Genomic DNA, 16,172 nt, shown 5'->3' with positions numbered 1-16,172 from the left:
ACCCAGCAAATTCCTCTGAATCACATGTGGAGTATTATAATACAGTGGGGAGTATTTAAATTGTGTGGGTAAGCCCAGAACCTTTTCATTCAGAAGAAAGGGTGGCATGTTTTAGAACAGTGGTCCCCAAACTGTGCCCTTGAAGAGATTTTGGACCTCAGCTCCCAGAAGCCTCAACCATGTTGGCTGAGATTCTGGGAGCTGAAGTCCAAAATCCCTTAACATGCACAGTTTGGGGACCACTGTTTTAGAATGAGTTGGGTTCCCTTCAGTTTTGTGTGGTTCTCCTTTTTTTGACGGGATCCTCATGGCCCACCAGTGCAAGTTAAATTTACAAAACAGGAAAGCATGCTCTAACTGGTCCTTTGCCAGGACAATCTGATTTTACCATCCATGAACACTAGAGATGGACTATAAGTTGACCTCATGTATAAATGGAGGGCAGCTTTTGGGGCCAAAATTACAGATTTTGAGAGGACCCATAGATAAGTCGAGGGTAAAACTTGGAGGCATGTAACAAAGGAAAAAGCAAAGGAAAACAATGCCAAAGAACTTACAAAATTACAAAATTCAGCTAGACATAACTGTTTGTACCCGCCCCGAAGGCTGGATGGATGAGAGAATAGAGGGGGTCAGTACTTCTTTTATGTGCTCCCAGGATGAAGTAAGCTCTTGCCTTTCACCAGGGGATGGATCCTTTTTTGATAAGAGTTTGTACAGTGGAACCTCGCCATAGGCGGGCGTGCCATACGCGGCCTTGAGCATACGCACTCAAGCCGCGGTGGGGTGGAAGGGGCGGCGCATCCCATTCAGTTGAATGGGTGCGTGCGCCCATTGCGCCACGCGCGTGCCCGTTGTGCCCCGCACACCTCCGCACCGCCGTGCACAAGCCCCATTGTTTACAATGGGGCTTGAGCATAGGCGGAAATCGCCATACGCGGCGGGATCCGGAACGGATCCTCCGCGTATAGTGAGGTTCCACTGTACTGTACTTTGACCTGTGGATAAGTCGACCCAGTTTTTTTTGGGTCAGGTTTTTTTTACTAAAATTTCTAGACTTTTACATGAGTATATACAGTATGCTACTGTACTGGTTGCTAGCTTTGCTGCCAGAACTGGTAAAGAACATCTTACTCTACAGATGGTTTTGGACACCAGCTCTGATAATCCCTAGCCATCATGGCCAGTGCTGAGGGCTGATGGGAGTTATACCCCAGCTCTTCAGAGCCACAAATTGCCCATTGCAGCACTAGATGCAATCTCTAATATCTATACCAGCACCATTTTTAAGAATAAAGGCAAGCTATATTTTTATGAAATGTGAGGTGGCAGTTACAGTATCCTGTATATACCAGTATACAGTATAAGGATATCATCATGATAAGTGATAAGTATTATTTATAAATCGTATTACTGTATATACTCATGTATAAGTCTAGAAATTTTAGTCAAAAAATTGACTCAAAAATCCTGAGTCGACTTATCCACGGGTCAATATAAGTACTGTACTTTAAATCTTATAAAAAGGGAACCATCCCTTGGTGAAAGGCAAAAGTGTAATCTGTCCTGAAAGCACCGACCCCCTCTGCTCTCTCATCTATCCAGTGTTTAGTGGGAGCTCAAACAGTTATGCCTGCTGGAATTTTGTTAAGTTGCTTCATCCTATAGCTCCTTTGTCACATGCCTCTAGATTTTACCTTCGACTTATATATGGGGTCATATCAAAATCCATCATTTTAGCCCTAAAGCCTGACCTCGACTTATACATGAGGTCGACTTATAGTTGAGTATATACGGTATGTTGTTGGCCAGCATTTGTGTGCCTCAAGTTTATGCTGCCGTAGGTCAAAAGCCCCTTCTGCACTGTTCATTTAGGATGCAATTTAATTTATATTTTAAAGGCATTCGATTTTCATTGTAATTGTTCTCCATTTGCTTAGCCCATTATCAGTAAATTTGGGGAATTAAGAGTCATTTGCTTTCAAGTTTGTAGAATGCTCTTTGGAACTGGAATTGTCAAATAATATTAACATGCATTCTCTCCATTCCTACCTATAAATGCCACATAGCGTTTGGGTGCTACTTCTAGGAGTAAAGAGTTTTCTGTTTCTGTTAACAGTTCTTTTGTCATAGGGAGGTGTTTCATATGTGTAGATTCTTCTAACATATTGAGTCAAGTAGACCTAGGCTGCAAGTATGTCCTGCTTTGCAGAGAACAGACCTCTATTTGATGATGATGAGGATAATTTGCTACCTGCCTCTCCCCACAGATAGACATGGGGAATTACAACACATAAACAATGCACAGCATCAATTAAAACACATTAATTAAAACCTGCATCAGTTAAAAGGACAAATAAGACATACACATTCTAAAACAATCCATATTTAAATTCATAATTTCAAGTTCATAATTTAAAAATCATCTGGATGAACCTGCTAGAAGGGACTAGCCACATCTCTAGGCTTGGAAATCGGAGTCACATACTCTTTAGTGTCTGAAATGCCCACTTTGTGAGGCATTTTCTTTTGGTAGGGTTGCTTAAAAATAACATGAAGTTCATTAAGGAAGGTATTAACTCTCCATAATTATGTGTGGGCTTAAAATTGTCGTATGAAACATGATATTTGGCGTCTCTTCCAAAAGGATTATGTGTGTGACCAGTAGATAGTGCATGTTCTCCTCCCCTCACCCTAAATTCTAAAAAGAGGTTCATGAGGTTGGAAAGTATATGGTAGTCATCTCCTGAAAATACTTCAAATATCTGTTTTTCTGCATCTTATCTCAAATACATTTGCCTCATAGGTTAAGGTTTTGCAGCAAATTTCCCCATTTCTGAGGAAAGTAAAAGGGGAATGAGAACGTTCTCTTTGATTTTCAGTTGCTCAGCTTCGTAACAGCTTTAAGGGATACTGGGCATGTTTTACACAGCTGTTTTTAAAAAATAATTATTTGGGCACAGATGTCAATGTTTCTTCATTTGACACACAAGAACAGACACAAACTAGCACCAGTTTACATATTATTTTTGCTACAAAAGTTATGCCACTCCTTCCTCCTGTGCTTTGCTGTTTTAGGCCTCAAATCTTCAGCAGACAGCCTCCTGTATTCATGGGCAAAGCTTAAACAAATTACATTTTCAGGAACTCATTTTCCCCAAATATTTTTGGAGGGGTGCTCCTGAACTTATTTCTCCCCACAAAATCCTGACAGAAATGCAGCAAAGTCAGTCTACTTTTAGTCATTAACTACTCTTAGTTGATCCTGAAATTCTGATAGCTGGGAGCCCCAGCAATATATGCAGAGTCAGAGATACAAAGAGCACCATGTTTGCAGTTCCTTAACACTGATAGTTGTTTTTGTAACCTTGAATTATAAAATGAAACAGTATAAAACTCATTTAAAAAATGGGTCAAACAAAAGAATGGGAAAACGAGGCACCCTTGAATTGCTAATAAACTATCCAGCAGCCTGCAGTGATTGTGTGGCTAAGCATTGGCTGCAGCTCTTCTTACATGGATCTTTAGTTGTCTTTGTGTGTATTCAAATTAGACCAAAAATATCTAAAGGTAGAAATCATTCATGGCAGGTAAAGACCATTTTATTTAGACGGGCTTTGGATATCTAGGTTGGGTGATACATTTTTTGCACTTACTGAGCTGTTTTAGACCTGCTTTATCTTTTAATAGTGTTTGATTTAATTTGAATTTTACTGTTTGTATTCTTAGGAGTAACTTTTGACACTTGAGGTCTACATGTAATAAATAAAAGAATATGGATAGGTATGAACTTTAACATTAGAAATTTAAGGAATTCTGTTGCTTATTTTTGGCATTTTGACTTTGTTGGTCTGATTTTGTAGGACATTCCATTGTTATCTGTATATATTCCTTCCCCTAACATTAGCTATTCTTAAAACATCTTGAGGCTCTACCCTCATCATGAAGTACAAACTGTGACTGAATACACAGATCGAAAAGTCAATAGGCCGGGCTTGGGTAGCCATAACATCAGGAAGCTTTCTAAATTCTAATGTAAACTAAAAGTGATTGGATTTCAGACATGGCCTGGTAAATCCATTGCTTTCCCAAGTGAGTTACAATAACTGTTTCATTAGGACAAAGTATGCCCATCTTCCTCTCTTGTACGTGAGCTTTATTGTTAAATTGCTTATGTAGATTTTTCAAAGGAGCAGTACCATACATCTGTATCTTTTAAGAAGGATAAACACTACTTGTCTGTATTAGGCCTTAATAGGATGTCATACTGGTGTTGTAGCAGGGAGATTTCTTCCTGTTCCTTCTGCAGCCATCCACACCAGAGGATTTCCCATACCTTCTGAACCAGGTTTTAGGATATACAAGATACTGTTGTGTGGACTATAGATCACCTCTCCCAATCGGTGTGGTGGAAGCAGTTCTATCTGCAGATGTTCCATTTTGGATCCTGGCCAAAGTATTCTAAAAATTAAAATATATATTGTGGGCTTTTTAAAAATGCTGTTGACATGGGTTGATTCAGTTGATGGACAACAAGAAATATGCAGCTTCTGAGTAAAACTATGACAGAGTTAAGAAGAGCATTCGACTCTCCCAAGTAGTTGCATTCCAGTAAATCTTTCTGCTCCAAATAGCAGTTTACCAAAAGGATAAACTTGGTTAACTAAGGGTAACAGATATATGGGGAATATTTATTTATTTAATCATCATCATCATCATCATCATCATCATCATCATCATCATCATCATCATCTTTATTTATATTTGCTGCCTCTCCCAAGGATCAAAGTGGGATTACATCATTAAAATAACACAGTACAATTCCAGAAGAACAATCTCTAAAATACTAATATTGAATTATGCATTCCTATTAGTTCCTTAAAATCCAATCATCAAATAGTTATTCAGTCATAAATCAGGGGTGGAGCATTAACCATAATTTCTTATACGGAATCAGGTGGATAAGCCCACCAGAAGAGATCCTTCTTAAGTGCCTTCTTGAAGGCATCTAAGGGGGTAATAAGACGGATCTCTTCCGATAGACTATTCCATAATTTAGGGGCTGCAGCAGTGAATCCTCTATGGGAAGTTGTGGTTAATCTGGTATTATAATATTCCAACGATTTTTTTTCTGGATGTTCTGAGTGTGTGGGGCAGATTATGTAGGGAGAGGTGTTCCTGCAAGTAACTTGGGCCCGAGCCATGTCCCTATTCCTGTACAAGATCCAAGGCAGCTGTGTCAGTAACTTTCAATGTTCATAGCAAGCCAAGGTCAATTACAGCCCACTTCTGGACAATAATGCTGCCTTATCAAGGTGGCTCTTGGTGACAGGCCTTGCTTGCCTACAGACAGCCTCCCAATCTCAGTTATTTACTTATAGGAGGATACATAACACAGATGGGGAAATGGGTAAAAGACCTTTCAACAAATGTGTATGCCAACTCTGTCCAGACATCTACTCAGGAAATGCCATCACAGGACCTAATCACACCACTGACAATATTAGAGGGACTTTGACTTGCTCATCCTCTATCCTTCAGCACTTTTCATTGGGCAAACAGGCCAGTCTCTGTACCTGAGGATAAATGCACATTAAATTGGGCATTAACAATGGGAACACACAAAAACCAGTTGCAGAATACTTCAATATTTCTTAGATCTCAGAACAGTAATCCTTGAACAACATCAACCACCACCGCCACAACAACAGATGATCGAAAAGAGGAACAACAGAACTGGAATATATCCACAAACTCCAGTCCATCAACAGTGGGCTTAAAGGAAACAGTGGTTTCCTGGAATACTACACATATTATAACACTAGGCAACACCTCAGCCTTATGAGGGCTCTCTTGTCTATTTTATCACATTTCCTTTCTGGTTCCTAACCAGTATCACACTACATTCCAATAACTGCTTCCACCATTCATATGGTTATCTCTCACCCTGGCTTTAGGCAACATCTTTTCTCCTGCCTTTGTACCTGAAAACTGAACGTTACCTCATTACCATACCCACAAGTTTTGCATTTCTATTGCTACTCACACATGCAAACAGCTTATTCATAACTATAAAGGTCTGTTCCTAGGCACTTCACTCACTTAAGTAGACTTAAGTTAGGGAAAGCTTAACCTTCTTTCTCTCAGTCTCAAAGGTGCTACAAGATTCCATACTTGTGTAAGAGGGAATTTAGATGGCAACATCTATTTTTAATATAATGTACAATATTCTAACTTGTGTGTAAAGTTTTTAAGTGTGCATGCTCAAAATCAATACATAGTTATCTCTCAACAGATGACTTCTGAAGTGTATTGATAATTACATATAAAGTGGTAGGTGTAGCCAGTTATGAATGCTGCCTAATTAAACAGCTTGCACTGTGCATTATGTATTATGCATGCAATAAAAAAATCCTAAAGTCCAGATGTTTCCATGTGCATAAACAAGTGTTATGGCATGAATACGTAGGATATAGTCTAAAGGCAGATGCTTGAAACTAAGGATTTGAGAATTGGTCAGTGCTTGGATGAGACCATTGCTAACATCCAAACTGGGCTTCCACATGGAAGCTAACTGGGATGCAAAATTAAGAAATAGAGCAGAGCACTCCAGATGGTCAAGGTTGCTAAGTTGTGCAGAGAAGGTGGATTCAGCAAGGATTTAACAACTTGTCAAGCTGGAGAGGGAGAAGTTAATTAGCTGCTGGTTTAAGATGGATCCAGAGAGGCTAATAAGTGCCAAAGGATTGTATCTGAAGCCTTATCATTTTGGACATCAAGCAAGCACCATAATTGGCAATGCTCCATTCGATAGGGGCTATAGGACTGTAACTGGACAGCAATGCTTCAGCTTGTTCATATCTGTCCTTTCTTAGTTCTTAACTATTTCATGAGCCTGATTCATTTTTTCATATTGCCAAGCATGAATGAATTACTGAATTTATTCATTGTAGTGTTTTTGGCACTTGGCATCTCTGGTGGTCTCGATGATTTATATACCTATTTTGTTTAATGCCCAAATAGAATGCTGCAGTTTTTCGATGTTTTTCCTTTGCACAGTTGGTGTCTGTGCTTGGTTACCTAGGAAACTGCTGTTGCATGGAATTTGATTTGCTTGGTTGTCAGAGTTATGGTTGAAGTTTGAAGTGGAGAGTGGGGTGTTCAGAGGGAATGCTTGAACTAGCTAAATGCTGGCAGGTTGAGCTGTTGAATATTCAGCAGCCGAGGTTTCCAGATGAGCATAAAGAGGAAATAATGGCTTGTAACTTGCCATAGCCAAAAATATTTTACAACAAATTAGAAGTTGATCATTTCCCACCCCCAACTTAAAAAATGCAAGTGCTCATCACCATAATCAAGTATATTTTGAGATGGGCAATATGGAAAGAAATGGCAGGTTAGGAATGTGTCCGTCTGTCTTTTCATTCCAATAAATATAAAACTCCAAACTTGCAAAAAGTATTGTGACGTAAGTTCGATGAGACTTACTTTCCATGATTGGTTGTTTTAGAGTTCATTTGTACTCAAAGCTAATAATAATAATAATAATAATAATAATAATAATAATAATAATAATAATATAGTTTATTTATATTTCCCACCTCGATAAAAGGGGTACATATAAATACAAAATACAATCAATAAAATATTAAAATTACATAGGGATCATAGCAGCATAACAATCATCATCAAGGAAGTGGAGCATTTCATTTAATAGAGCTCTTATACAGAGTCGGGTGGGTAAGCTCGCCAGAAGAGATCCATCTTAAGTGCCTTCTTAAAAGCATCCAAGGTAGTAAAAAGACGGATCTCTTCCAGAAGGCTGTTCCATAATTTGGGAGCAGCAGCGGTAAAAGCTCTGTGGGAAGTCGTTAGTTTAACCATTTGATTTTCTATTAGGTTCTTCCCAGATGTTCTAAGTGTGCAGGGCGGATTATTGCTTGTGGATGTGCAGCATATTAGCAAGCAGATTGCCTTTAGCAAGGATGGGGGAACCTTTAACAAACCTGTCCCCCCCATATGATGTTGGTCTCTCAATTCCTATCAGCCAAAACCAACATGTCTAGCGGTGAAGGATGATAATAATTTTTTATCAGTGTGTGGAGGGCTGTTACCATAATTGCCTTATAATAATAAATGTTGTTTATAAATGTTTATGTTGTAGAGCCAACAGTAACATGGTTTTCTGGCATAAATTGAGGAGAGAGGTGTGACAAAATGAAATGGAACTTTTAACGTTATACATGTAGTATTGTAAGATTAGTATGTATGAGAACATACATACTGTTGGTTATTAATCTTGTTACTATGAAATTATGTATAGTTATATTAATTCTATTTCAGCTTTGTTATCTTGTAAATCCAATTCTCCTTTGTGGCTTTAGCCATCAATAATAGCTTACATAATCAGAAATCTCCTCTTCTGTATGTGCTCACAAAATTTCCTTTCATATTTAATTTATCTAGCCATTGTTGAGTTAATATTAACGAAGATGTTATTGAAAGTACTTAAGGCCCTGTACATCTTTATTTTATTTCTCTGACTTGAAAAAAAACACAAAAAACTTCTGCAATGTGTTGTTAGATTTCTCATTTCAAGTGCTTATTTAAAAATGCACCTTGGCTCCAGAAGCAAATCAATATTTACAGTGCATTAGTGCCACAGAGAATTTGAAGCCGTGTGATTAGAGTTCATTGCTGTTTTATCCACTCTTCAAAGCAACCTTAGACATCAAACACTATCTGCCATCACCCAGGAATTTGTGACACTGCACTGGGCCCACACCACACTTCATCTGGTGTTTTAATTATTTTTTAAAAAATCTCCCCAGATAGAATTCTGAATTCTATACATTCAGTAAACTTAAAAATGGCACCCAGCCATTTTTTAAAATTAATAAGTACTTATTTTTCTGCTGTTTGTATTCTTATGTTTTGTTCAGTTCCACTTGGCTGGAAAGACTTGTAAGTGGTAGCAGAGGTTAGTTGTGGGAGAGGGGAGGCCCAGCATATAAAGAGCCTGGTTCCAGCATGAGACTGTGGCAAAGCAAAAACATGATCACTAATAATGCAATGGATGTAATTACAACATACAGAAACCAGACAGCCCAATAGGAGAGCATGGGGTGAAGGGGGCATGTATGGAGGGGCTTTGACGCTTTGCCACTGTATCACTGGACACACTGATGCACCGATACACTGTATAAGCAGTGCATCGTACATGCAACTGTGGTTGATCCTATGGGTGGGTGTCCAATGGAAAAGCATCTGGCAGGGGAGAGGGAGGTAATTGGACATTGCAGGCAGTGTGCTTGTGCAATAGTGCAATAAAAAAAACCATGCAGTGCGGCTTGATAGCGCATAATGTGGACAGTCTGTGGCTAGTTTAGCCCATATTGGGAGCGGCTGTAGAAACAGCGGGGTTTTGATCTGCTTTCAGAAACTCAGGAACAAGCTGCTTTTTCCTGCCCGTCTGCTCTGGACCTTAGACACTAAGTGCACAAATGCTGTAAACAGACTGAGGATGAACAAAATGGTGCTATACTGTAGATGTTAAAAGTACCATATCAATGAAGTGCCTTAAAGTGAAGTATGCTTGCATCAGATTGATTTTGGTGTTAGTTTGGTGGTATATTGGAGATGGTGTGGTATACATACTGTAACATGTGCAGAAAAGGGTGTGTATGTATGTGTGTATACACATACCTATACCCTACTGGAATTCTAGTCTTAATCAAATGACACATGAATGTCCTCTTTTTGTAATGCTGCAGTGCATTTCAGATATGTTTAAGCAATTAGGCATCTTGATTGACTTTTGTTGGTAAAGTATGGATATCAGCACTAATTGCTGATATTTGAATATAGATTCAGACTTCATGCTGGCAGCAGATAGAGGCTTCATGTCATATCTTCTCATTAGCCATGTGTGTAAATCTTTTGGGAGAGGGGAGGGGCACATAAAAAGAAGCAAGGAATGAGTATTTAAGTGTCTCATTATACTGACTTCGGTGCTGAGGAATTTAAAATAAGATTTTGAGAATCGAAAGCTAATCAGTGAGGGTATTATTACTGGCTTCATTATTTTTGATTTCTTCTGATACATATTATAATTTGGGAATCCCCTTTTTAAAGGCAGTTAGATTTCAGCAACAAAAATACTTAGCAACGTGCAAACTCAGATTTTGATGTAGCACTGAAGAGGAATGCTTATGGTTGTGGCTTTGAGTGCTTGGACCCTTTATCACTTTATTCTCTTTTTGACCCTTAGTCATTAATATTTTTGCTTATCTGGCAAAAGTAGTACCATCCTTGCACAGAAGGAGCATGTAGCTCCCTTTTAAAAACATCTACAGGTTCATTTCTGAGCACAATTCAAAGTGCTGGTCATGATCTATAAAGCCCTGTGTGGCTTAGGTCCAGACTATACTGTGTCCAGTTCTGGGCACCATAATTCAAAAAGGATGTGGAGAAACAGGAGAGTGTCCAAAGGAGGGCTACTGAAATGGTGAAGGGTCTGGAAACCATGACCTATGAGGAATGACTTAGGGAGCTGGGGATGTTTAGCCTAGAGAAGAGAAAGTTAAGAGATGATATGATAGCCCTGTTTAAATATTTGAAAGGATGTCATATTGAGGAGGGAGCAAGCTTGTTTTCTGCTGCTCCAGAGAACAGGACCCGGAACAATGGATGCAAGCTCCAGGAACAGAGATTCCACTTGAACATTTGGAGGAACTTCCTGACAGTAAGGGTTGTTCAACAGTGGAACAGTCTCTGTCGTAGAGTGGTGGAATCTCCCTCTTTGGAAGTCTTTAAACAGAGGCTGAATGGCCAGCTTTGATTGTGATTTCCTGCATGGCAGGGGGTTGGACTGGATGGCTCTTGTGGTCTCTTCCAACTCTATGATTCTATGATTCTATCTCAAAGACCATATCTCCTATAAGAATCTGCCAGATGCTTAAGGTCTGCAGGGAGGACTTTCTCTCACTCTTGCCATTGTCACCATCTCACTTGGTGAGGACATAGGAGAGATTCGTTTCAGTGGCTGATCCCACCTCCTGACATTTGTTTTCATGAAGCACTTTGTACTTCATTTAGTACTCTGTACCAGGGTTTGATTCCCAGCTTGATCATGAAACCCACTGAGAGACCTTGGGCAAGTTACCTGCTCTCAGACTCAGGGGAAGGTAATGTCAAACCTCCTTTGAACAAATTTTCCCATAGGGTCTCCATAAGTCAGAAACTACTTGAAAGCACACAACAACAAACTGCATCTAAAGAAATGTGTTTAAATCCACAAAAACCCTAAATACTAAAATAAAGGTTGGCTAGTTTTAAAGGTGCTATTACATTAATCCCCCCTTCCTTCTCCCTTTTCAAGAGTGACATAGTAATAGTCAAACGCTTGTCACGCCACTAAAACTGATTCTTGGCAGTTGCAGCCCACTCTCAGGTAGTCGTTTCTTCACGTAATTAGATCTTGCAAAAGTGACTTTTTTGGACTATAACTTCCAGAACCCATCACTAGAATAGAGGCTGGAGGATTATGGGAACCATGGTCCAAAAAAGTAACTTCCCCCCAAAACTCTGAACTATGCTTCATGCACTTTAGTTTTCAAGCTCAGTTCTGCCAGCTGACGCCAGGAACCATGAGTGGAAGAACGCAGGCTCACAGTTTGGAATTGGCCCTAGCAATTTGTAAGGCTGTTTAATATGCTTGGAAACCTCATTGAAGCACGTAAACTGTGTGCTATTAGGTAAGAAATAATAGATAGTTCTTGATATATGCCTCTAATTATTTTTGTTCCATTTTTATATTACATTCTGCCTCATTAGCAGGGAAACATATCTCTTCTAATGTGTTTTCTTTGTTGAACATTGTGGAATGTAATAAAAAAGTATGGTGTTTAAACAGGGAAAAGAGACAGCCTAATGAAAATAAAATGCATTTTTCATTTTTACTTATTTTTCCTGTTTCCCAATAGCATGCTTGAGAATGTGCTGATTTTGGGTTCTCTTGGGTGCTGCTTGTTACAGAAAAGGTTTAATGGCAGGAAATTGTGCTGCTAAACAAATATTCAACACCACATTATCTTTGGTCTATATAAATTCTTATGATTGGAACCATGGTACTCTATTGGGCATGTGCTAGTTACAATAAGAAATTCTTTCTTGATCAACACATCTGACTACTACTGTGTGAAAAGGAGTTTGAAGACTATATTTTATCTGTTGACAGTGTGTGGCATTTCTCTCCATTTCTCTCCTGAAATGTGCAAGAGATAAATGCCAGCAGTCTGTGCAGTGTGATGTCGTTAATGAAAATGGTTAGGTAACAAACCAGGATATCAAATCACAGTTTGATCCTGGTTCATTTAAACACATTTTGGGTAGAACAAAGTATATTTTTCATATAATGTGGAGAACATTTGAAGTTGGCGAACATTTGACCCTTCAGATAGTCCCATAATCCTTTAACCATGATCATTGTGGCCCTCCAGATCTCCATAATCCATTGACCATGGTCATTGTGGAACGGGAGATGTAGGCCAAAATGTCTGAAGAACAAGACTTTTGCAGGTTTCTTGTAAAGCAGAAACTTTTCCTCATATATGAAGAAGAAATGTAGAATATACTACTGCTGATTTGCTGTTAAACTATGGTGTAAGTGAATTCCTGAACCTGTACACTATCTGTATTTGTTTGTAGATGATGGTGAGGGTAGAGGTTAGATAGTGACCCTAATTTGCAGAGATGAACCTTCAACATCCCCACAGTCTAAAATAAAATTTCTAACTTATGAAACTTGTGTCATATATTTAGTATGGACCGTGAGACACAGAAGTTGGAAAAGTAACATTTTGGAGTATAACTCCCAGAATCATCCAGCTGGCATGGCCACTTGCAAAGGAGTAGTATATGCCCCATCCTCTTTCATTCATCCACATTGTAGTGTGAACTATCTGAGAGCCAAATTGCATGAAAACTTGCAATTCAGATACATTGTGTCTCTCATTCCTGCCTGTAACTGTAAGTATCAGTATTTTTTTGGTCAGAACATCTTCACTAGAAGGGCTGCTGAGGTTTCAGCATGAGCAAGCCAGAGAACTTGCAGAACTTCAATTTGTTTCTTCAAGGGATGCTGAGCAAGTATCCCCTAGGAATGATTTAATACAAATTATCCTTCCTTAAGTCAGTTGACTGTGGTACTCACTGGAGACTCTTCCAATTCTTTGCCAGGTTTCAGACACACTCAGCCTTTTAGGCTTGAAATGAGAGCTATACGATTTCCTGACTTAATTGGGGAAGAAATAAGGTCTTAAATCTTCAATGCCTTTGCTTTTTATCATTTCAGATATGCCTCTTCATGTACGGCGCAGCAGTGATCCTGCATTAGTTGGCCTTTCAACATCAGTCAGTGATAATAATTTTACTTCAGAAGAGCCTTCCCGGAAAAACCCCACGAGATGGTCGACAACGGCAGGCTTCCTCAAACAGAATACCTCTGGGGGGCCAAGGAGTCATGAAAGAAAGGTATTTTTTTTGTTTTGTTTAAAACAAAATATTAAATCAAGCATTACTTATTATTTGACTGTTGTTTATTTATTAGGATGTCTAGTCCTGGGGAAACACTATTTAAAATGATAGAACCTTTTTTGTAGGGGAAGTGATGGAATTGTTCAAGAAAGAAGCCCTACTTCTTTGTTACTCATTTTATACATCTGCATGAGTTAAAAGGGGCTAGATCATCATGAAATCAGAGTTCATCTCTGATCCCAGGTCACATGGCTGCTTCCTGGTCCTCAGAAGCTGAGATATAAAGTCTGTGTTGGGCAGCCTCTCTAACCATTGAGTCTCCTCATATGACTGAACATTCCTCGCTGCAGAAATGACTTCGCAAAGTATGAAGGCTGAGATTTGGGAAGCAAACATTAGATCTTGTACTTTCATACTTAGGATGATGATTGTTATAAGTAATAAGTATTATAGTAGCAATAGCAGGGTCTTGTAAGAATATCTTGGAACAAAAGGCTGTTCCTTACACAGCTGAAGTGATTTCATTATTGGATTTACATGGTTTTCCACACTGCCCAGTTTCACATAGTTTTCTTATAACAATGGAGAGTTCTGAACAATGAAATTCAGACCTTGAGATATTATAGTAATGATACATCTAGGCTTCCAGTACCACCAAGATTCCCCATCGGAAAACAGTGCTGAAAACATGTGCATTTATTAATTGAAGTGCTGATATTTCTTGACCTGTCTTTAATGAGAAGAGGCCAATATTGAGAACTTGAAGTGAATCTAAGAATAAAAATTTATCTTCTAGATTAACAGTATTGTTATTCTAGTTGGTTTTATTTTTACTGATTCACAGTGATGTATACCAAAAATATACTTTGGATGCTTTATCAAAAGATAAAAAATAGTCAGCTGAAACGAAGTGATGTTACAGGAGGAAAGGTCAGTGGTTCTGATGGGCATATGTTTGGGTAGACTTTTGTGTGCTTGTTTATACTAATACACTATGTATGATTGACACTATGACACATATCTTCTGTGTGGTTATTGATGCATACTGTTGAGGTCAGTAGCTGGATGCTCCTGCAAAATTAGCCCTGTAATTGCAGGTTTCTTTAAAATTACCAGCTAGAGGATAGGAAGAACTTCTAAAAAGTGTCACTAGGTGGTAACAGTTCATCTTAGAGGATGGTGTAGAAGGACTTGTGAATGATGCCTTCCTTGTTTCTCAAAATGATGCATGATGAACATAATACTACTTAGGGACATATGATAGGAAGATTTGTTCAGTTCAATCTTTCCCAGCATTTTTTGTCTTATATCAGTGACCCACTAGATCATAGGTTACAGGAGCTGTGCTGTTTGCAAACATAAATTTTGAGCCCTAAAGATGCCTTTTCACCCATTACTATGATCCTGGAAAAATCACTGTCATTGTAAGTTTAAATTTTTCCCGCTTTTATCAAAGTCCAAGATAGTTCTTAATAGTTTGCCTGGTTCTTATAGACCCCAACCCTTTTTAAGTCATGCGGCTAGAAAAGAGGGGGAGGAAATCTGCAAAGAGTTCTATGGGGCCGTTTGCACTTGTGATTTACAACGATTTAAAATACACCGTTTTAAATAAAACCGATTCAAAATAACCCTGGTCTTATCCTGCTTTTTTTTTCTTCATTCTCATTTACCAACTAATTCGCTTTAAGTGATCCGCTTGCGTTCCTATTCAAATAAAACAGTGTATATATAAACCGGCTTTAGCCTTATTTCGTTCCCACTCACCATTTTGGGGCTGTCAATCAAAGCAACGTCATCAAAACGTCACTTTTAAATTTCACGATTTTTTTATAAAAGAGCCAATGAGGAGGCACTTAAAGTGCGGCGGGAAAGGGAAGGAGGATTAGATGTGAGGAAAGGGAGAATAGCCTTCCTTCTCAAACAAAGAGCAGGCTTGCATTTTTTTTCCTTCTGTCTCCTGGGGGGAGGACAGGACAGAAGGTTTCGGGTTACTCCTCTGCTCTGCGAGGCTGTGTGTGTTTAGGAGGGAAAGGAGGGGTAGCTTTGCCCACAGCTGGGAGTCTGCGCTTGCAGGGTGAATTCTGAAGACAGATTTTTTTTCCTTCCTTTTTCCTCCCTCTCTGGTCTCTCCCTTCGAAGGAAGGGGAGTCCTGCAATTATCCGTGGGGAAGGATGGTTGAGGGGAGAGAGAAACTGCCTCCCCAAAGCACTTCTGCTTGGCTGCTGCCTTTGAAAAAAGACCCCAGAGAGGCTGGCGGAGGCTGCTTGCTTAGAGAAAGCTCCTTCCAGAGGAACTATGATGGGTTTTGCAGGACGGATCCCCGCTTCATGGCTCTATAGACAGCCCAGGGAGGGAGCACTCTTCCCCTCCATTACAAATGGTGTTCATTGATACACACACACACACACACACACACACACACACACACACAGAGGGTTTCCTTATCTCCCCCGAGATTGCTGTGCAGCAACCCTCTCCTTGAGTGGCACGGATGCTGAAGAGATTAAGCGCCTGTAAACCATTAAAATAAAATAAAAATAAAAAAAATCCTTATCTCTTATTGAAAGACTGCAGCAGAAAAAAGGGGTGAGGGAAGCAAAGATGGCGATGGCCACGACGGATGGGGACAGAAAGG

General features: G+C 39.3%; 1 protein-coding gene across 2 annotated transcripts in view; it reads left to right on the top strand.

Moving 5' to 3' along the window:
* The window catches only part of LOC149310016 (partitioning defective 3 homolog), a 654,223-nt gene that overhangs the window by 257,137 nt on the left and 380,914 nt on the right, over nucleotides 1-16,172 (top strand). For both annotated transcript variants that reach the window (XM_089533491.1, XM_089533492.1), the window contains exon 4: nucleotides 13,355-13,533. In XM_089533491.1, the coding sequence (XP_089389617.1) occupies nucleotides 13,355-13,533 (179 nt within the window). The remainder of the gene's footprint in view (nucleotides 1-13,354; nucleotides 13,534-16,172) is intronic.

The sequence above is a fragment of the Sceloporus occidentalis genome, unplaced genomic scaffold (genome assembly GCF_023333645.1).
Source record: "Sceloporus occidentalis isolate IW3139 unplaced genomic scaffold, rSceOcc1.0.p SCAF_7, whole genome shotgun sequence".
NCBI classification, from domain to species: domain Eukaryota; kingdom Metazoa; phylum Chordata; class Lepidosauria; order Squamata; family Phrynosomatidae; genus Sceloporus; species Sceloporus occidentalis.
This window is presented reverse-complemented; position numbering and strand designations above follow the sequence as displayed.